This window comes from Thamnophis sirtalis, unplaced genomic scaffold, assembly GCF_051295495.1.
Source record: "Thamnophis sirtalis isolate CommonGarterSnake01/CBP01778 unplaced genomic scaffold, rThaSir2_p1.2 scaffold_5, whole genome shotgun sequence".
Taxonomy (NCBI): Eukaryota; Metazoa; Chordata; class Lepidosauria; order Squamata; family Natricidae; genus Thamnophis; species Thamnophis sirtalis.
The window spans coordinates 126,396,742-126,418,222 of NW_028261385.1; the positions used below are offsets into that span (position 1 = coordinate 126,396,742).

General features: G+C 38.9%; 1 protein-coding gene across 1 annotated transcript in view; it reads right to left on the reverse strand.

Annotated features, from left to right (window-relative positions):
- Window positions 1-6,253: 6,253 nt before the first annotated feature.
- Window positions 6,254-21,481, reverse strand: part of SPTLC3 (serine palmitoyltransferase long chain base subunit 3) — a 101,099-nt gene continuing 85,871 nt past the window's right edge. Inside the window, exons 10-12 of the mRNA XM_087715160.1 lie at window positions 13,038-13,173; window positions 11,891-12,020; window positions 6,254-8,176 (exon numbers count right to left, since the gene is read on the reverse strand). Coding sequence (XP_087571286.1) covers window positions 8,063-8,176; window positions 11,891-12,020; window positions 13,038-13,173 — 380 coding nt within the window. The 3' untranslated portion in view covers window positions 6,254-8,062. The remainder of the gene's footprint in view (window positions 8,177-11,890; window positions 12,021-13,037; window positions 13,174-21,481) is intronic.

Genomic DNA, 21,481 nt, shown 5'->3' on the forward strand with positions numbered 1-21,481 from the left:
CATTATAATACAAAATACAGCCATACTTTCATGTGGCAGTAAACCCATGGCCCCTTTCATTTCAAAATACCTTTACACCTAGTATCCCAACTATACACAAGGAGATTGGCTTATAGCCAGGGCCATATCTAGGGGAGATGAGAGGGTAATATAGCAGGTATGAAAAAAGATGGAGCTATATTGCCATCACCACCTTGTTTTTTTTACTACCCTTGAAGGTGTCTCTGCCTGTAAGCCATCTGTCACAAAGATCTTGAGTGCTCCTTCTGGTGGGATGCCAGTTCCTGTGAAAATTAACAAATGGAGAAGTCTGAACAAACTCCCCCCCCCTCCCCAAATACTCTAGTTCTCGAGATTCCTGAGATGAGTTGCGAAATTTGCACTGGAGAGATACAATCAGAATTGGAGGGAGAATTGCTGTTTAACAGGCTAATTCTTTCTATGGTTATTGGCCAGATTTGCTGACATCCTCAGAGATAAAATCAAGAGAGTTTACAAACACGGGGAAGGACCAGATTATTTCAACTGCAAAGTGTCCAGTTAAATTTCATCTTTTCTTCAAAGCCTGTAGCGGAGGAAGAACAAATTGTTCTGATGGTTTCAATGGTTTATAGTTGTTATTCAGGCTCTCGTGTTTCTAAAATACACAATCTAAACCAGACTTCCTCATCTTGGCACCCTTTGAACATATTGAGACCACTCTCAGATTCTTACCCCATATGGTTCAGCCGGCTGAAAATTCTGGTGCTTGTAACTCTAATCCCAGTCTCAAGAACTGATTGTTCTAAACCAGGAACAGTTCATCTTTTGGTATCCAGCAACACACCTTTTTTGTGAGCTGGGGCTGAGGGGAAGGACATCTTTGTTTATTTATGAAGAGTGCTCTATTGTGCATCATGCAGAGGATTAGAAATGATGAGAAATTTTGAAGGAACCAAATTAATCTCCAAAACTGAACACTTCAACATGAGAATAATTATGGAAGCCATCGAAATAGAGAAACACCCCCACAACATGAATAAATGTGACGATACCTCCCGCCTATGAGACATCTGGAAACCAGCCCTAGTCAACAAATGAATCCCAGCCACGAAAACCAATACCGGACCCAGAACAACACAGGACGCCACCACCATCACCCTCACCAGACTCAAACCAAAACCCAGCCCTCGCCGAAACGTTGCCAAGTCAATCTTACAACAAGACTGGTTTTCCCATGTATGATTGTATGTACAGTATGTATGTATGTATGTATGTATGTATGTATGTATGTATGTATGTATCTCTATTTCAATGGCTTCCATAATTATTCTCTTGTTGAAGTGTTCAGTTTTGGAGATTAATTTGGTTCCTTCAAAATCAATTAATCTCCAAAACTGAACACTTCAACAAGAGAATAATTATGGAAGCCATCAAAATAGAGAAACACCCCCACAACATGAATAAATGTGACGATACCTCCCACCTACCAGACATCTGGAAACTAGCCCTAGTCAACAAACAATTCCCAGCCAAGAAAACTGACACCGGACCCAGAACAACACAGGACACCACCACCAATCACCCTCACCAGACTCAAACTCAAAACCAACCCATAGACAAAATGCAACCGCCATCCAGAAGCCAAACCACGGCGGCATCACCAACTGCTGAACTCCCCTCCGACCCCCACACAAAGCAAACTGACACACGCCATGAACACATGGCCAGACTGCAAACTCGGAGCCAAACTAAAGCCCGGGATGTTACATCACAGCTATCTGCTCAGGACATTACATCACAGAACTCAGGAGGTTACAACGCAAAGGCTCAGGATGTTACAATGCAGCCAACCTCCCAGGATGTTGCAGCACAGGACTCAGGATATCACTACACTAGAGCTCAGGATGTCATCACACAGCCCATTACCCAGGTGGTTACAACACAAAAGACTAATGGGCACACAGCTAGTACCTCAGCCACACAGGATGTTATGAAACAGCTGACTAATCTGCATACATCAACTCCATCAATGAATCAAGATATAACAACACAGCCAACCAACCCGCTTACAGCAACAAAGCCAGCACTCCACACACCCCCACCAATATTTATAGAAAGACAGCATCTCCGATCACGCTTTGCTCACACAAGCACAAAGCCGAAGGCACCAGCCTGAAGATGGCAAGTGGGACCTCGTCGAAACATTGCCAAGATACTCTCAATCTTACATGGGAAAAGAGCCGAATACGCCAAAACCTTGGCAACATTTCAGCAAGATCTCACTCGCCATCTTCAGGCTGGGTTTTGGGCTTAAAGTGTGATTGGAGCTGCCATCTTTCTATAAATCTTGGTGGGGGTGTGTGGAGTGCTGGCTCTGTTTCAGTAAGTGGAATGATTGGTTGTGTGGTGTATCATGATTGGTAGATTGGTGCTGATTGGTGCTGGCTGTGTCTCTATTGTTTTGTGTTGTAACGGCCTGGGTGGTGGGTGGGGCTCATTTGTTGATTAGGGCTGGTTTCCAGATGTCTGGTAGGTGGGAGGTATCATCACGTTTATTCATGTTGTGGGGGCATTTCTCTATTTTGATAACTTCCATAATTATTCTCTTGTTGAAGTGTTCTGTTTTGAAGATTAACCTGGTTCCTTCAAAATTAATTTCATATATATATATATAAATAAAATGAAGTTGATTTCACCTTATAACTTTCATTATACAAAAAGTATAGTGAAATGGATCTCACCAGAGGAGAAATAAATAATTTAAGATTCTATCATGATACCCTTTTAAATCCTAAAACCCATAAACCACCAGTTTGAGGAGGAGCCATGATGGCAGCCAGCAGCTCATGAAATAAGCTCCCACCCTCTCACCCCTCCGATTCAGTCCTACGGCTTAAAAATGTAACCCAGAGCCAAGTAAAGAACCTAGGACAGCTCCAGTAATGATATAGGTCCCTTTCCTGATTATCCAAAACTTCAGCCCAAGTTACTTCTCAGAGCAGGATGGTTATGGAGATAACTTTCTGGAACAAGTCTCCTGCATTTATTCCATGAGGTCTGTCTTTTGTCTGCAGAAAACTTGAATTCTTTGATGGCTAAATGACATTTCAGTCAAGGTGGACTGAAGCTTACAACAAACCCTCCACCTGCAAAATCTCCAATCAAGGGGAGGGGTCTAAAATGGCAGCAGAAGCAGCCTTTCCCACGTCTATAGTGCACCCAGAAGCAACCAATCACCACCATGTGCCTCAAAAGAAGCAATTCCTACTAGAAATCCATCAGAACGCTCATAGATGGAACAGCTGAGGCTATTGGGACCTCCCTCTCCCAGCTCTGAAACTGTCAAAATAGAACAATTGATTTAAAACATTTTCACTACTTACACAATTCAAGAAATGTTAAGTTCGTATTCCTGGATTTAAAACAATCGTCTCTGCCCACCAGACTCACACACAAACTCTGCCCCATATTCAAGCTGTCATGAATTAGTTCGTGACCTCATAACTAGGAAGGTGACAAATGATTGTGACTTGGCAGTTAATAACCATACAAATCTACAGCTAAAAGGAAGTAAATCTGCCAGACTTGTCAAAATTAAGGAGGCTAAGTAAACTTAAGGAGGGAAGAAGCTAAATCCATAAACTCAGAACTCATTAATTGGAGGAAGGAACTTAGCAATTCTGACATACCTTTCCAGTGCTGGTAAATAATATGGAAATCCAGCAATAACAATACCTCTGCCCCATTGAGGTGCTCATCTTCAAAATAATCTCATACCACGGTCTTTGCTTTGCCTTGGATACCAAAAGCTGTCAGTACCCTATTCTGATTTCTTCACCAGTAACAATGATAGTGATACTGACAATGATTTCTCTGAGATCAATACTCCAGTAATATCCAGGGATATCCCAAAGAAACTGCCTCCTCAGCTAATCACTGTAGAAACCAAGAAAGCCACATGGTGATTCTTCCAAATAGATTTCTTTATTGTTCCACACCTATAGACAGAATCTTGCTGAACTGAAGCACCCTGCAATCTATAGGAAGCATATATTATGTGAACTATTAGGAAGGAGCTGTCATCATCTGTTTTCTTTCAAGTAAATCATCTGAACTAACTCTTACCTACTGCCCCTTATACATTTTTTGGGACTCGTTTGTTTTTATATATCCTTTTAATATTTTTAGCTCTTTAAAAATTACTTGTTTGTGCCCCATCTTGTTTGATTTGAATCATCAGTTCGGTCTCCCCCCCCTTCTTTTCAGCAAAAATGCAAATTTGTATGTTTTTGTGCAAAAATGTGATTTCCAGTCACAAACAAAAATACCTGTTGCTTCTTTCCTACTCAAACAAGTCAGTTTTTCAATTTTACATTTTTTTGTCATTTTCAACAACTCCTCTGTAATATATATATTTCTGAATCTCTTTGTAGATGTCTTATATAATGTGCAGCTTTGGCTATCAGATTTTTAAGCAGTTTCATTGGGCTTTCATTTTAATATATTTTAAAATAATGCTGTCCTTGAACCTTTGGAGTGTGTGTAATCCCTATGAAAACCTGGCAAGTTTTAGGGTCCAAGTATATTAAAACAGAGATCTTCCAGTTTTGAAAACTGTTAAGACTCTCCTGCTGAAACTGCTTTGGTTTAACAATTATGGTCCTCTGTTATCCCAAGTGAGATGAGAGTGCTCTAGACAGAGAAATTACTTAGCTATGGCCAATCATTATTCCCCCCCAAATAGGTTTTATGGCCAATTTTCCTCTTTTGCACCAAATAATGCTCTTTTGATCTAATTTTATAATTGCTGCATTTTGACATTTTAAATATTATTTCCCTGCTTCCAAAACATTGGCGCCAAGGATCAAAGTAAAATAATTTTAGGAAGATTGGCCAAAATACTCACAGTGCATTTCAGTTGGCCTTGATAGATTTATTTATCCTAGAAGATGATTTCTTTTTTTTAAGAAAGTAGTTCATATAATTTGATGTTGGAATAATACAAACTGATCTGTCCATCTATTTCTGCATTAGTAGCACCTTACATGTCCCCCCGTGATTAAGATGGGGACCCATCTATAATTCTCTGCACTCTTACTTATGGCTCTCTAGTCATCTTGAGACCATGCTACTGAAAATCAGGGTAAAGACATTTTCTCTCGGGTGACTCCCGTCCCTTGTTTTTGGTGGTCTAATTGGACAAAATACATTGATTTCCACTTTTGAATGAATTCCAGCAAAAAATAAAAATAAAAATTGAAGTCACTGCATTTGTAGAATCTTTTTAGTGATTTTAGTAGCTAAAAAACAACAACTAGATTATGATTATACCACAGAAGCAGCTACCCTATGTGCTTATTTCCAAATGTAGTGAGAAGCATTTGATTCTGCTATTATATTAGAGATGTGAAAATTAGCCCAGGTCAGGTGCAAAGAGCAAAACCAGATAAGATGATTTATTTTAAGTCACCATTATGGCCAGGGGTGGGCTTCAAAAACTTCAGCAACGGGTTCTCTGACTCATTGCTGAGCGAGCGTTGCCATGGGGGGGCGTGGCCTAGTCAGCCTCCTGCACAATGGGGGGGAACTATTTTCACCTTTCCCAGGCTATGGGGGCTTTCCTCAAGCCTCTGGGAGGGTGAATACTGTTTTCCCCAGGCTCCAGAGGCCAGAAACGGGCCCGTTTCCGGCCTTCTGGAACTTCTGTGAGGCCCATTTTCCATCCTTCCCGAGCCTCTGCGCGGGTCCTGCACTTATCCAAAAGGGGCTGCGTGGAGACTCCTGGGAGGGGAGGGCAGGTGGGACCAGCCAGGGTGGGATTTGGAGGGCGAACCTGTAGCGGCCCATCCCTGATTATGACTATCATGGGAATGGCCATACTGCACATGGGAACAACAAAATCAGACGGCTCTTAACAATAAACTTCAGAAAGCATTCAATACACTTCTGCTTCAGGCAGCATAACTATGTACTACACTAAGCCAGAGTCCTGCTTTCTTTGATCATGATCAGAGCAGCTTGCTCTTTCCAGCATCTGCTCTTAGTAGACTGTTCCAAGGATAGAAATACAGTGAAGCAGGCAAAAGCAAATTGCTAGTGGCTAAACAGAATTATGGAGGAAAAGACACTGAGAACAGGGTCTTCGGGATATTTTTATAACACTTGTAGAACATAGTTTCTTTGTAACATATGGTCATTCAGCAGGGGTAGATTGATCCTGAGTCATTGTGCCAATTTTTTTTATGACCAAGAAATGAACCAACTTCAAATATTTTAAAAAACACACAAAAACATCCTTTATTTTTTATACAGCAGTTTTAGTATAATGCACAAACATGGGCCTGTTTAAGTGTTTCTCAAGTTCATTTGCCAACGTGAACAATCATACAACACTGTACAATTTGCTCCTTTTACCTTCCTATACTTCTGAAGCAGAGATCTGATATTCATTGAATGCATTGTGGTCCATTTTTAACATTGTAGCCCCACTGAATTTATTAACTTGAATAACAAAAAGGGACCTCAAAACTAATCAGCCTTGCTTTATCCTCAAAGCTGCTTTAACAAGCAAGGGGATCCCATACTGTAATTGGTATTCTACAATTTAATTATTCAGTTCTTAAATCTTTTTTTCGCAGCTGTGTGTTAAGTGGATGCCACAGCTTTTCAAGAACATGAAAGTAAAATACATCTGTGGAACAGAAAGCCAGGCCATCTCTTGATCAGACATGTTTTACAGTATGGTGAGACTTTCGAATGGTTTGTATCTCTCTCAAAAGTGATAGAAATGCTTTTCAACCAGTTATGTTAGAGTAATGTGTTTATGTGTGCGTATAGCTACTTGAGGCCTTAATTGTTGAGACTGGACAATCGTCGGAAGACAATGGTATATTCTCATTAGACCTGGCCCCACTTCATTTGGTGAAACAGAAATGGAATTTTATCCACTTGTTCCTTTAATTTCCAAATGCTGTTTTCAAATCAACTGGTCATGTTTTAAAAACAGTTAATAATTTTAGCCTCAAGAAAAAGATGGATGTATTAACCTTCCAGAAAGAACATTCACTGTGGTTGCCTATATTAAGTATATTTCACTGAAGTAATAAGGCAAAAGGGTTAGTTCTTTTAACTTGAAGATGGCAGTAATAAATGCTAAGATCTTTGAGAATTATATTCTGTAATAGTTTGAGTGTTTTGACTCAGCAGTCTGCTTACCCAGCAAACAAATATTCATGGAGAAAGAAAAGTGTCTTACAAATGACACCTGCTTTTTTCATACTGAAAGGCTTAACACATTGCAAATAGGAAAGTGAAATGGTTATTAAAACTGTGTGTGATAACTCTAAAAACCTACCTGAAAATTAAATAAGTAATCCTCCTTTAAATTATGAAATAATTCAAATAATTCAACAATGTTGAATCTGAATTAACATTGTTTTGGCTTAACTTTATCAATTGAAATATAAAACAATTTTTTAAAAATACCAAGCAGCAAAGATGAATTGTTTTTTTTTCTTTACTCAAAACTTTCTAACAATAATACTTAAAGTTACACAAAACTATGAAAGACCATTGACTATCCCTGAATCAAGTTCCAGTTTACTCAGTATGTCAAAGTATTTCTATTTGATGGGGATTTTTTTGCCTAAATCCTGTTAAGCTGCAACGGAGATACATCTCTTCTATAAATAAGGGCCAATTTAACAAGATAACTTTTTTCAGCTATTACATTACATCCCAATTCATTTTTTAAAAAGTGTTATCATAATTAATTTTGTTTCTAACTCTGTCTTAAAACAGCAACAAGGGCTGTGTAATAGCAACTGATGTAGCAGTTAAAGTCTTTGGGGTCTAATAACAATAACAATAATACTTGTATTTCCTTGTGAGAGAACTGCAACAATATTCTAGTCCTTTGCAGACAGAATCCAATCTGGTAAAAACAGACATAAAACGCTTCTCTTGGATCAGGTAACTGTGAAGCAAAAACTGTCCTTAGAAAAAGAGAAATGCATTCCTATTGTTGAGATCCCCATCTCCTCTTTGTAACATCATTACAGTTTCTCCATGGGAGGGAAACTTAATCTTCAAGTTCAAAGCTTGTTTCATCATACAGTTCAGGACGAGATGACCTAGCGTGCCGGGAATATTTCAGACACAAAAAATCACCCAGTTCATCCAGAGCGTTCAGGACCTGAAATGCAATTTCAGTGTATTAGAAAGGCATACTTAGCATTTTAACAAAAAAGACACAAAAAAGACACACGCTATTTCTAGTATGGCATTTAATGTCGAACTGTTATGAATAACTCATTCCATTTTTTCAGAGGTTCTACATAAATCATGCATTTACAAGTTTCTTTTGGTTTCTGAGAGCTGCTTCTATCTCCTTGATGAAATCTAACCAGGGGTGGACTTCAAAAATTTCTGCAACGGGGTCTCTGCCTGCTTGCTGGGTGGGCGTGGCCATGGTGGGCGTGGCCTAGTCAGCCTTCTGCACCATGGCAGGGGGGGCGTTTTTACCTTCCCCAGGCTCTGGAGGCTTTCCTCAAGCCACTGAGAGGACAAAAATGCCTCTCCTGGGCTCCGGAGGACCTCTTTTGGTCGGAAACGAGCTTTTTTGGAATTTTGAAAACTTTCAGGAGGCCCGATGTCCCCCACTCTCCGAGTCTCTGCATGGGCCCTGCACTTATCTTGCATCCAAAATGGGTGATGTGGAGACTCTGGGGTGGGGTGGGAGGAGCAGGGTGGGCGGGACCAGCCACGGGTGGGATTTGGAGATTCTCTGAACCGGCCATAATGCTAGCTATGGGTTCTCCCGAACCCAGACAAGCCTATAGTAGCCCACCCCTGGATCTAATAATCTCCCCTGGATAAGCAGAATTTTGCATAGTTCTGGTCTTGATGAAAAGTCATAGTCTTGAAAAGCATGAGCACAACACATATCCAGAATACTCTGTCAGAATAGAACAGAATAGAATAGAATAGAATAGAATAGAATAGAATAGAACAGAACAGAGCCTTGGAGGTTTTCTAATCCAGCCTCTTGCTCAAGCAGGAGAACCTATACCATTTCAGACAAGTGGTTGTCCAGTCTCTTCTTCAAAACTTCCAGTGATGGAGCACCTGTGACTTCTGAAGGAAAGTTATTCCACTGGCTAATTGTCCTCATTGTTAGGAAGTTTCTCCTTAATTCCAGGTTGCTTCTCTCTTTGGTTAATTTCCATAACTTTTCCCACTTTTCTACATACTATTTCCATAACTTTGTTTTTCTTTACCTGCCTTTTAAGCAGCATTAACATATTTGGAGGGAGGAGGGGAAACATTGTATATGAGTATGTGTTTAATATTAGTATTGAACTAAATTAAAAGATCTGGAAAAGCATTACAGCACTGTACTATTATAAATCAAAATACATGCATATCCGATGTGCCTCCCTGCATCTTCCTTGCTCCATCTTGAAGATGGCTTATTGAGTTATTGAGGATTTTTCCTTACAGCAAACGTTCCACAACATTGCTAGGCTGTGGCTGAGGTAGGCTGAATCTGGATCAAGGTCATCTAATAGGGAGGTGGTGTTTTCCATAGAGAAGCTTTTTATGCAGGCATTCTAGATGGCAAGGAGGAGGAACACTGTAGGCTCAGCACCCTTGCTTGGCTCCACCTGGCTTCCTACAGGATCAGTGCCTTCCCTCCGGGATGCAGGATTCTATTCCCCACTAATCATTTTTGCTCTGGCCACCATAGCAGATAGACTCTTGCCAGTACAGTGGGTTCCCCCCACCCCTCCTTTTTGTTCTTTTGGTTGCATGAGGACATTGGTCTTATGAAACCTCAACCATGAGGTCAAATACTTTCTGTAGCACTCATGAGGAAGTAAGTATAGAGACAAAGGAAAGGAAGATGGGACAGAAAGGGAAGTCTGGCCTAGTTGGTTGAGTCATTTTACCTGCCACACTGTAAAAGGTCTACTGTGGGAATAGTGATTTGAAAAGTGACCTTTATTATGGTTCTGTAATCCTAAAGGAATACAAACATCAGTTTTTCTTTAAAACATTATATGGCTGTAGGATTAATTTTTAAAAATTACAAATGCATTTCTGGTGACCTTCTTTTTAAAATGTTGGTTCTTGGAGTCTCTTCTTGCTTAAAAAAAAGGAAGAAAGGATATTCAGGAGGTCTATGCAGATATTTGAGAAAACTCTTCTGATATCTTTCCATTTTAGGAAGGGAATAATAATGACTAATATATTTTGAATTATGTTAAGTCCATGTCATAGTTCAACAGTGTGCATTTTTATTAAACAAATGTTTTTATTTGAAGGTTTAAATACAATAAAAAGTATGAAAAAGCAAAGAAAAAAAAAGAAAGCAGCCGTACTGTGTCCAAACACTTTGGACGAATTATATGGTTATAGTACTGATTTTTTAAAACATACAAATCCTTTTTTTGTGGCCAAAGTATGTGCTTGCCTTCCACACAAAACTATAGACCAGTGAGGTAATTCCTATTGATTCACAGCATAAAATTCAGGGTTCTTCTATTTTCAAATTACTTCAGAGAACAGGTTCTGACTGGCTCTAGCAAATATAGAATTCTTTAATAGGCCTTATAGTACATTACAGTTCTTTAATTCATTAATTGAATTTGGGACATGGACTTTTCCAATTTTATTAAACATATTGGGTTTAAGATCATTAGGTGTCTTTTAAGAATAAGCAGAAGAATAACAAAACCAGAAAATCCAACTATTTGGACAATAAATTATTATAAATTTTATCTAAAGTTCTAAGTTCATCAGGACAATATAGTCAAACAGAAAATTTATAAACAATTAGATTGTGGCCCTTCTCTTAAGAGATGTGATAGAATTATTATTTAATCACATTTTGACAAGTTTTTCCTCAAGCAGCATAGTTTTTTTCTGCTAAGAATCTCTCATTAACTTTACTCTCTCTTCAATTATTCCTTGGAAACCTCAGGAAACTGAGGCCACGATACTACTTCTCAAATCTGCCCCAATACCATAAAAATTGATGCCATTGTAGTGATACCATTGTAAGGGAAGTGATCTATAAGAATTGAAATTAAGAAGCAAAAAATGATTTAAATTGCTATCAGAGATCAATAATTTTTTAGAGAGTGTGGACAGGATGTCAAGTGCCCAAATTTTGATTACATGACTATTGGAGCCATGCAGGCATAGGCATTATTGCCTGAACTCTACAATAACTTTCAATGATTGCTGTATGAATGGCCACAACCATTTTGTTCTTGAAATTTTGGACTTCTCAATATCCCAGAGTCACACAATCACGATTTGCAACCTTCTCTACCAGCTTCCCAGAAACAAAGTCAATGAAAAAGCAACAGGAAGTCAGAAATTCGGTCATGTTAGGTTCTTGATTAATAACTGATAGTGTTAAGTCATAAATTCCACTATTGATGAGAACAAAAATATAAAATGTATTTTTATCTATTGTCCATAATGTTGTGAATATTTATAGAATAGAATTCTTTATTGGCCAAGTATATTAATTTATCTTAACAGGATTTCTGGATTTCTGAAGGGTATTACTCCCATCATTCATAAAATAATATATACATTTTATAATCTGCTCCCTTTCCACTTTGACAATTTAAGAATTCTACAAAAACTTAAAACCTAATTCAAGTGGGTTCAATATAATACACTGTTTAATCTATACTTCCTATCTTTCTAGCAGCAGTGTGTTCTGATGTTTCTAATTATCTAACTTAAGAACTCCAAAGGCTCTGTGATCAAATGAAGCTTAAATAAGGAAGGCAAAATTACAAGAGACAACAAAGAGGAGAAATTTAGTGAGGCTTCTCCCAAGCCCCTTCAGGAAGAGAAGTTCGTTTTGCAAGTCTATCTCTGTGCTTACCGTGTCTAGCATCTCCCGTGTATGAGCAGTGGATACACAAAACCGAGCTCTGGATTCTGTGATTGGGGTAGCTGGGAAGCCAACTACAACCACACCAATGTTTTTGGATAACATGAGTCTTGCAAAAGCCCTGAGTAAGGAAACGAAATGAGACAGAACTTATTTTCTTAAAATGGCATTATATATTTTAAAAAAAACAAAGAATAAGAATTGCAAAAATAATACCAAAAACATATACATATTCTGATGATATAAGAATAAATGTTAATTAAAAAAACCCAGTAGGATTACAGCTGCAATTAGTTGTTTATTGTATTACTGTGTATGTGTGGTATGGACATTCAAAAACATTTATTTGGTAGATTTAGTACACTTTAACAATTCAATGGCATATGAATAAACAAAAAGGGACTCCAGGTCTTACTTTCCTTTCCCAGGCTTGCTTTTAACAAACCAAACTTGGTAGATTTTAATTAAATTGTCTAATTGTGGCTTCCATATGCAGTTAACTAATCATTTCTGATTCCTCTCCAAAGGATTATTTAATAAATGCACTGAATTGAAGGCTAGATTACTCTCTCATCTGTTTGTTGCATCTCATCTCATCTCTTTCTCCTATCTATCTATCTATCTATCTATCTATCTATCTATCTATCTATCTATCTATCTATCTATCTATCTATCATCTATCTATCTATCTATCTATCATCTATCCATCCATCCATCCATCCATCCATCATCCTTCTTCCTGCCAACTTCCACTACCTTGGGTTAGTCTTATTGATGTGCCAAATTATACGCAGTGTAAATCTTTAAAAGGCTGATAAGCTTAGTAATAAAAAAAAGCCTGTCCTTTTTGGGAAATTCATCCCCATTAGGATGAGACTCTCATTCTGGCTGAAGGCTATTCATTATTTTTAATCATGTAACAAGTGAGAACTTACCCACTGCTGAAATAACATAAAAAGAGAACTTGCAGCCTGCTCTTTCCCACAAGATTGCATGGAGGGAGGATAAGGAAAAGCCCCAATTTGCTATAGACCTATGTTCATCTCACAGCTTTTAAAAATAATTACAAATGAACTGAGTTTAAAAATTATATTCTGAAAATTTTATACAGTTTTTTGTGCAAGAGGAATGAACTTACCCAACTTTACCAGGTAAATAAAGAAGTAAAGGCACAACTGGAGAATCATCATTGCCATAAATAATGAAGCCCAATTCACGCAATCTTCTTCTGAAGTACCTTGTATTTTCTGCTAGCTGACTGATTCGTTGACGTCCTGAAAGAATCAAAGAATTACAGAACTCAGAAAAATACACTTGTTATCTAAAGACAAAAACAGAACTATAGATATTTACATTACAAAAGGACGAATGAACAAAACACTTTTTTGAAACAAATTAAGAGGTCATCAGTTCTGAAACGTATGGTGTAAATTGTAAAATGGATTCATGAAATTATTTCCAACAAATAAATTTGCCTAAAATTATCAGGCAAAACAGCAGTAATGATGAGACCGAGTGAGGCAGGCATTCAACCTTTGGATTTTTTAAAAGAGGATTCAGCAATCATATAAGCACATTAAGAACAACACATTTTTCTCCTCAGAACTAATTTCCCATTTGTCCAATTTTTTCCCCACATGTTTATTTTAGAAATTAAAGAATTTTTAGACAACATGCTCAAACCATTTTAGGGAAGAAAAAGAATTTGACTAATGGAGAGGTTCCATTCTCTGTTTGACAAACTTCTTTTAATAGAACAATTCTCAAATTACAGATTCTATTTTCTCAAAAATAGAGAATGTTTCTCAACTCTACTGAAAAATACATTAGAAATATTTAGATGTTCAGAAAAAATATTGAACTCCCAGGATAATTACCACCTATCTCTATACTGCTCTAATACAATAAACTTGGATAAGTCAGGATCAGTGGTGGGTTCCGGATCCCGTCGCAATTGGTATGCTGTGATGGGGCCAGGCATACACCATGTGTGCGTGTGCTGCGTGCGCGCCCATCGCCTGCAACGCTCCAGCTGCTCATCGCCATTGCGCAGGTGCCGTATGCTCCTTGCGCATGCGCAAATGGCCCGGTTGGGTCAAATACAGGTAAGGATGGCGGGTGGGCGGGCCCTCTGGAGCACCGTACTGGAACAGTACCTGGTACTCCCAACAGGCACTGGTACACCCGTACCGGGGCGTACCGGCCATAACCCACCACTGTTCAGGATATGCAAATCTATCTAAATCTGATCTCAGGACCATTGCCAAGACCATTGACACCCTTAAATTCCCGTTCCACTTGTCTGAGCTTGTGCTATCCCAGGAGTCATTTATTCTTTTGGAATATGAAAAAGATTTTGAAGGAGCAAGGCAACAAGATGTCATCTTTTTCAATATAACTTTCAATGCTGTACAGTTGAAATTGGCTAGCAGAACATTTTCCCAGGACCATACTGCATCTTACAGATGAAAATACTGAACTGATGGAATTGTTATTCAGTCACTTTCAACTTTTTGTGACCCACTGAATATCATTTCACCGGAACTGTCTGTCAGTAGCTGCTTCTCTAAGTTCTTGTATACTCATAGCATATTTCATCACTGATAGTATCTAGCCACCTATCTTTCTGTCAGCCTCTTTCTGATTGCCTTCAATTTTTTCAAGCATCAGGCTCTTCCAATGACTTAGCATTATGTGTTCAAAATATATGAGTTTCATCTTACTATTGTTCACTAACTGCTTTCAATGAGTAGTTGGAAGGGGCAGTTTTATCCTGCGGACCTTTCCAGATTTTACAAGTTTTGGACAATTACTATCCGGTCTTCAATCTTCTCTTAGTTACATAAAGGTAAAGGCTGTGGAGACAGTGATTCAGGATGAACTATGAGGCACCCTAGAAGAAATGAATTACCTAGACCTTATCAAACAGAGTTCAGGCCTGAGTAAAGGACAATTGATAGCATTTGTAACTTTGGCCGATGCCTATGCCAGCGCCTGAGTAAGGATCACGACTTTCTAGTAATGCTTTTCAGATTTTAGGTTTATCTATTCTGTTACTTTTATTTCATAAAGCTGTCATTGTTATTGTTTTGAGCTGTTGGGAGTCTATGTAAAATTGCAATGATATAAATATGATAAATAAATAAACACATTGATTAATGTTGACATCCTCGTTTATCAATTTCAAACCATTTTAGTTGCTCTGTATTTCAATAACTGTTGCTTCCTGGTCATTAAAATAATTTTTTCAACAGGCAGATGAGGTGGCTTGATACATGTTTTAGGATTAACTACAGGTAGTGGTGAACAGAGTAGAAAGTATTTGAATAACCAATACATTAAAAATAGCCACTTTAAAAATACTTGCTTGCCTTTTTCATTATTCCTGAGATGTGTACAGGTTGTCCTTGACTTATGAGGGCAATTGGGATTGGGAGTGTAATTGCTAAGTTATGTGGTCATAAAGCTTGATGTCATAGGAATGCATTGCTTAGTGAGGGAAATTGAGGCAGTCCCAATTGGTGCAGTAACCCCAAGATATAGTATGTGGGTTGTTAAGTGGAGAGCAAAGACAGTTCCAGGTAAGGAGCTCGGGAGATACTGCAGGGAAGTGGAGGCAGCCTGTGAAAGTCACATGTGAATTAGGGTGTATGTGATGGTGCACAGTGTGGCGTATGGTCAGGGAGGCAGAGGAGAAGGTGCAGGATGAGTTCATGCATGTATAAATGTGCAGAAAAGCCAGGGAAAGGACCCAGGCTTCTTTAAGTAGCAAGAAGCAGAGTCTTGGTCCTGGCCAAACCCCTTTTATTTACACGACTCTGAATTCCTTTCGTTCACAGTCAGAAAGGCTTAGCAAACAGTTTTTCAGAGGAATGTTTATCAAATACGAACCTTATCTCGTTTGGTGAGCTGCCAAATAACTAGTCTCCAAACATAAGGCAAGGCCAAACGTGACACAGTGTCTCTTATAGTTACAAACAGAATTTTCCACTCGTGACACGATCGAATTAACGAATTGTTTCCTGCAAAAGCCCACTCCCAGTTCGCTCCTCTTTTGTTTCCTATGGGAGGGGCCAATCACCTGCAAGGTGTGGCTTTACTCTTAGCTCGACCCTGCTTTCTTACTTGTTCTTATCTTCTGGCAGCTCTGCGCTTGCGCACACTGGGAACAGGTTCCAGTTGTTCCTCTGCCTCGCTGATGTCTATCTCCCTCTCTGCCTCTGACACAGAGCCCTTGTCTGAGTTTTCTTCAACCCCCAGGACTGGTCCATGTTCCTCCCCAACCTCCTCATTGTCTGACACTGCTGCCAGCTGTGCTGGGGGGCCACAACAGAAAGAGGGCACAGTATGCATGTGAATGAACACAAGGAGAAAGGAGAAATAGGGTACAGGGCGTATGTATGTGTGTGTGACTACAAGGAGACCAGAGAGATAGGGTGCAGAGGGTGTTCAGTATGCGAGCACAGGGACGCCCAGAAAAAAAGGGTATTGATGAATGCATGCATGTATTCAGCAGATAGGCTGAGAAAGGAAGATACAGATGCGTGCAAGTGAAGAAAGATCAGTAGAGAGAAGATTTATTCAAGTGACTTGTGATTTTCACTGCCAGCTTTCCGCACTGACTTTCTGGGAAGCTGGCAGGAAGGTCCAAGATCATGTGCCCGCAGGATGCTGCAACCAGTCATTAGTGCAAACAGGTTGCTAAGCAGCTAAATTTTGTTTACATGACTGCGGGGCTGCTGCAAGGGCTGGAACTTTGATGACTGGTCACAATTCCCTTCACTGCCATCATAATACCGAACAGTCAAATAAATGATCCTAACTTTAAGGCTACTTGCATGTATTAGGGATGCGCAAAGCATTTCTTCTGTGCAATGGCTGTGTGTGCACAAAGAATTCAAAGCAGGTGCATGAGCTTTGCAAAAAGTATGGCTGATATAAAGATGTAGAGAGAGGAGCTCTATTTGCCCTCTGGCCATGGAGCAGACTTTTCTAGTGTTTTCATGGTCATTATAGCTGTTACCTGGCTCAGCATATGTCTACCTTATGCTGATATGTGCAGCTAAGCTGCTGAACACTATTTCTGATTAGGATCAAGGACTGTAATTACTTTCCACGATTAAGGAATTTTGGTTTAGTTCAGTGATTATCAGCCAGAAATTAAGGCCCTGCCCCTTGTACTGTATATGGTGTTGCACATGTGCTATCCTGACAATAACTATATAACAAAATCAGCATAGAGAAACGATTTGTGGAACTAAGCTTGTGAATAGCGTCTTGGTTCATGCACTGGGATTTACAGCATACCATCAGAGGGATATTCAGAGCCAAGGCTATTTTCTAAGATTACAAGTAGCCTTTGGCTGAGCCCAACACTTCTGTGGTTAAGCGGGACATTTGTTAAGTGAGTTTTGTCCCATTTCACAACCTTTCTTGCCACAGTTGTTAAGAAAATCACTGCAGTTGACAAGTTAGTAAACGGGTTGTTAAGTAAATATGGCTTCAACATTGACTTTCCTTGTCAGAAGGTTGCAAAATGTGATCACATGATCCTGGGACACAACAACAGCCCTAAGTATGAACCAGTTGCGAAGCATATGAATTTTGACCATATGATCGTGGGGATGGTGCAATGGTCATAACTGTGAAAAACAGTCACAAGTCACTCTTTTCAGTGCCATTGTAACTTTGAACAGTCACTCAAGGTATTGTTGTTAGTTGTGGACTACCTGTATTTATTACAGGCATTGTGAAAGTAAAACACGATTAACCCATGCAAGTCGTCCTGAGCATCTCAGAATGTGCAGGATAAAATGTGTGAGAGATGGATAGATATGCTCTGTCAGTGGCATATGTGTCTTACCCAGTAGACTAAAGTACTCTTGAATCTTTCTGTAAAGCAGTCTAAACAAGAGTAAGATGAGAATAAGAAATACACAAGCACTATTCTGATTGGTTCTGAGTTTTTCACTCTTTAATCTTGAAGTTAAGTTCTCCATGTCATACGATATCTATATGATTTTACTAAAACTGTGTGCTGGCCCTGGGGGCTAATGGAGACCGCCCCTAGCCCCACCAGGCTTTCTGTGAGTCTCCAGATACTCACTCAGGCAGTTGATGGTAGTATTTGCGCCTTTTTAAAAAGTCTCTAGTTTTTTTCCTTAGGATTCTCAGGAGTTCCAGAATGGCACAACCGCCCAGTTGAAGGCTGAGTCAATAACTGGGTAGTACCTGGTGACCAGGGCGTGGCCCAAAGAGCTTATCTGATTCAGCCCAATCAACGAGAGGACGAGGTCAACCCATCCTGGATACTCCTCTCCTCACTATGGAGAAGATACATATTCTAGAATCCAGGAATATCACAAATGGACAAAGTTAGTTTTGGAATAAATTCAGGCCATTAAAAAAACTATACTTTTTATTGGAGATAAAATGTATTTCATCTTCCCTTGACAATGTGGTGTTCTTGCTAGCATTTTCATCCTCTAGAATACTTTTGCTGGATTACGTTTAATGCTAACTACTAAACAAATAGACCTAAGCATTTTGCAAGAGCTTAAGAGGCAGCCTTTGCACATCACACAACAGTTCCTGTGGCATCCCTGAATTTTTTAAACAGTCTGGACTGAATATTTCTCTTTAAGGATGTCACTTCGACAATTGCCATTATAGCAATTCATTCTTTCTAGAGAAGCAATCCACAAGCACATCCTGCTCCACCCTGGCAAGTATTATTATTTTACAATGTCTCTGCTGCTCTTTGTAATTAGCACTTCTCTTAGGCCCAATGTCAAGCCAGACTATTTGGCATTCCTTTATATTTCATTTTTGATGTTGTTATTTAAAAATCAGTAATTAGTGCAATCTTGGTCAAACTTCCTTTCATCTACTTTGGCTTGAGAAATAAGGTACTTAACATCCTCTGATTTTCAAAGCACTTATATGCCACTAAGACACATATACCACTAATCATATACACTTAATTAAGAGACAACTGTTAATTGGGACAGTTATGAAGCAAAAATCGTGGTACTTATTTTTGTCCTTTATTTTGTGTTACTTTGGTCGGTGCATATAGCTGTTGCACATGGATATGATCAAGGACCCCTCATTTCAACCCCTGAGCTACAAAATATTCTCTTCTATCAGAAATATGATCACATGATTTGGGAGAAATGTTTAAAACTCCACCTCCCCAAGATAAATCAATAAACAGAAACTTTTTAGATATTGCTGAAATCTAATTCCAAGTTCCTTTTACCATAGAGTTTATTAGCTAAAGGTGGCTTCTTGGTGCCACAATTCAACATCTACAGCAATGTTTTCCATACTTGGCAACTTTAAGATGTGGGACTTCAACTCTAGAGTCTACAGATCTTAAAGTTGCTAAGTTTGAAAAAACATTGCTCAGAGCATTGGATAATATGTTCCTTCGGCAACTGAGCTACTCCTTGTAGGAATCTTACTCATAGGGAAGTGGCACGTTACAGATAAAGTTAAGCTGGAGCCTGCATTTCCAACATGGAAATCCTTTTCTTGGGTTGCATTCTGTGATATCATATTGGTCAGGGTAGGTTGAAAGTATCGTTTAGAAACATCTTGATAGTAACTGATAAGACTGAGATAAGAATAGTTTAAAGTCAGAAAAATCTATCCTTAAGCAGTAACTACCGTCCGAGGCAAATTACACTAAATAGATCAGAAGGTTATTTTCCATGCAGACTAAGCAGGGGTGAAATCCAGCAGGTTCTGGAAATTTTGAGTAATTTGGAGAACCGGCAAATGGCACCACTGGCTGGCTCCAGAGTGGGGTGCGAATGGAGATTTTGCAGAATCCTTCCCCTGCTATGCCAACCAAGCCACGCCCACAGGACTGGTAGTAAAAAAAAAATGAATTTCACCACTGAGACCAAGATATTCCTAAACTGAAAGAAAGGAAGGAAAAAACCCTAAAAGATAACCCATACAATTACCCTAAAATTATCAGACGTTTTTTAAAAAAACCTTGTCAGTCGAGGTGACGTGATACTGATATCTAACTAGTACATGGTATCTAATAACACAATCCCAAATATATCTACCTGTCAGGAGTAAGTCCTACTGAATTCAAAAAGCTTTCTTTTAAGTAATAGGGCACAGAACTGCAGCCTCAATTCTTGTAAATTGTTTCACACAAGTGGGATGTATTTATTGACAACATCCAGATAGCCATATTCTATAGCAGCCTTCTTTAATTAGTTCCCCTTGGATGGGCTGAACTTCAACTCTCTTCATCCCAAGCCAGCACAGCTAAATAATGTGCTAGTTAAAGATGACAGGAATCGCATCAAGTTGGGGAATGCTCTTCTAGAAATTCCTAGGAAGAACCTCAATACTGAAAGAGGGTAACTCAAGCAATTCATACAACATTTTAATCATACATCCCCCAAATAGAAAAAAAAGACAAATTTGGGCAATGGTTTAACCAAGAACTAACAGAAGTCTAGGTTTTTTTTTTTTTCCTTATAAAAATAATGGTGGACATTCATTCTTTTTCAGCTTGGAAGTTTTTTTTAATGAGAATACTTTGGAATTATTTATGTCTTAGCTGAATTAAAATAAAGAGAACAACAATAAAAGTCTATAAGGAACATATGGAATAAAGGAGCAAGGCAGCTGCCATGATCTTACAATGCTTGACCCTAGTAGTTAGCATATGCAAGGATGTGGTCAAAAATAACTCTTCTGAAGTATGAATCTAGGGCAACCACAAAGAAATCGAGGAGCCCAAATGTCACATATAGAGCCATAAGGGGCTTCTTAACCACAAGTTCCCCTCTTCCAGGAAAAGATCTTAATCTTAGAAAACCACTTTTTTTTTTAAACAACATGAAAGCTGTAGACTCTTGGAAATTTCCAGTTGCACCTATTGAATGCTGTCACAGCAATGTTCACTGTCACATCTTTATGGAGCTGGATTATTTCCTAGCTATATGCTATGTTTGTGGGGTGATGATGTTTGCAACATTGCCACTGATTATTCAATTCCTCTTCTTATTATTTTTGGCCTCCAGATCTACCACCTACATTCCCCATAAGCATAAAAAGGTACAGTAGCTCGTGATAGAATTGACTATTGGAAGCCTGGGGTTGAGATGGATGAGTAGCCATGGGCGTAGAATGGCCTTTCAGAGGCTGTGCTAGCTTTAAAAAAAATATAACCTGCCAAAAAAAGATACTGATCTTCACCCTGTGTGAATGACATCTAAATGAAATGATCTGCTGAATGCTCCTTTCATTTACCAAAGTGGGGGAGGTTATGGAAGAAATTAAGGAATGTAGAGGTTAATAGGATTTTTTAGCATAGAGTTTTTGAGTATAGCAACAGACATGATTTAGCAAGAGAGTAAGCAGATAGAATAACTCAACTCTGTACAGGTAGTCCTCGATTTACAACCACAATTCAGCCCAAAGTGTCTGCTGTTAAGTGAGACATTTGTTAAGTGAGATTTGCCCCATTTTACGACCTTTCTTGCCACAGTTGTTAAGTGAATCACCGCAGTTGGTAAGTTAGTAGCTTGGTCATTAAGTGAATCTGGCTTT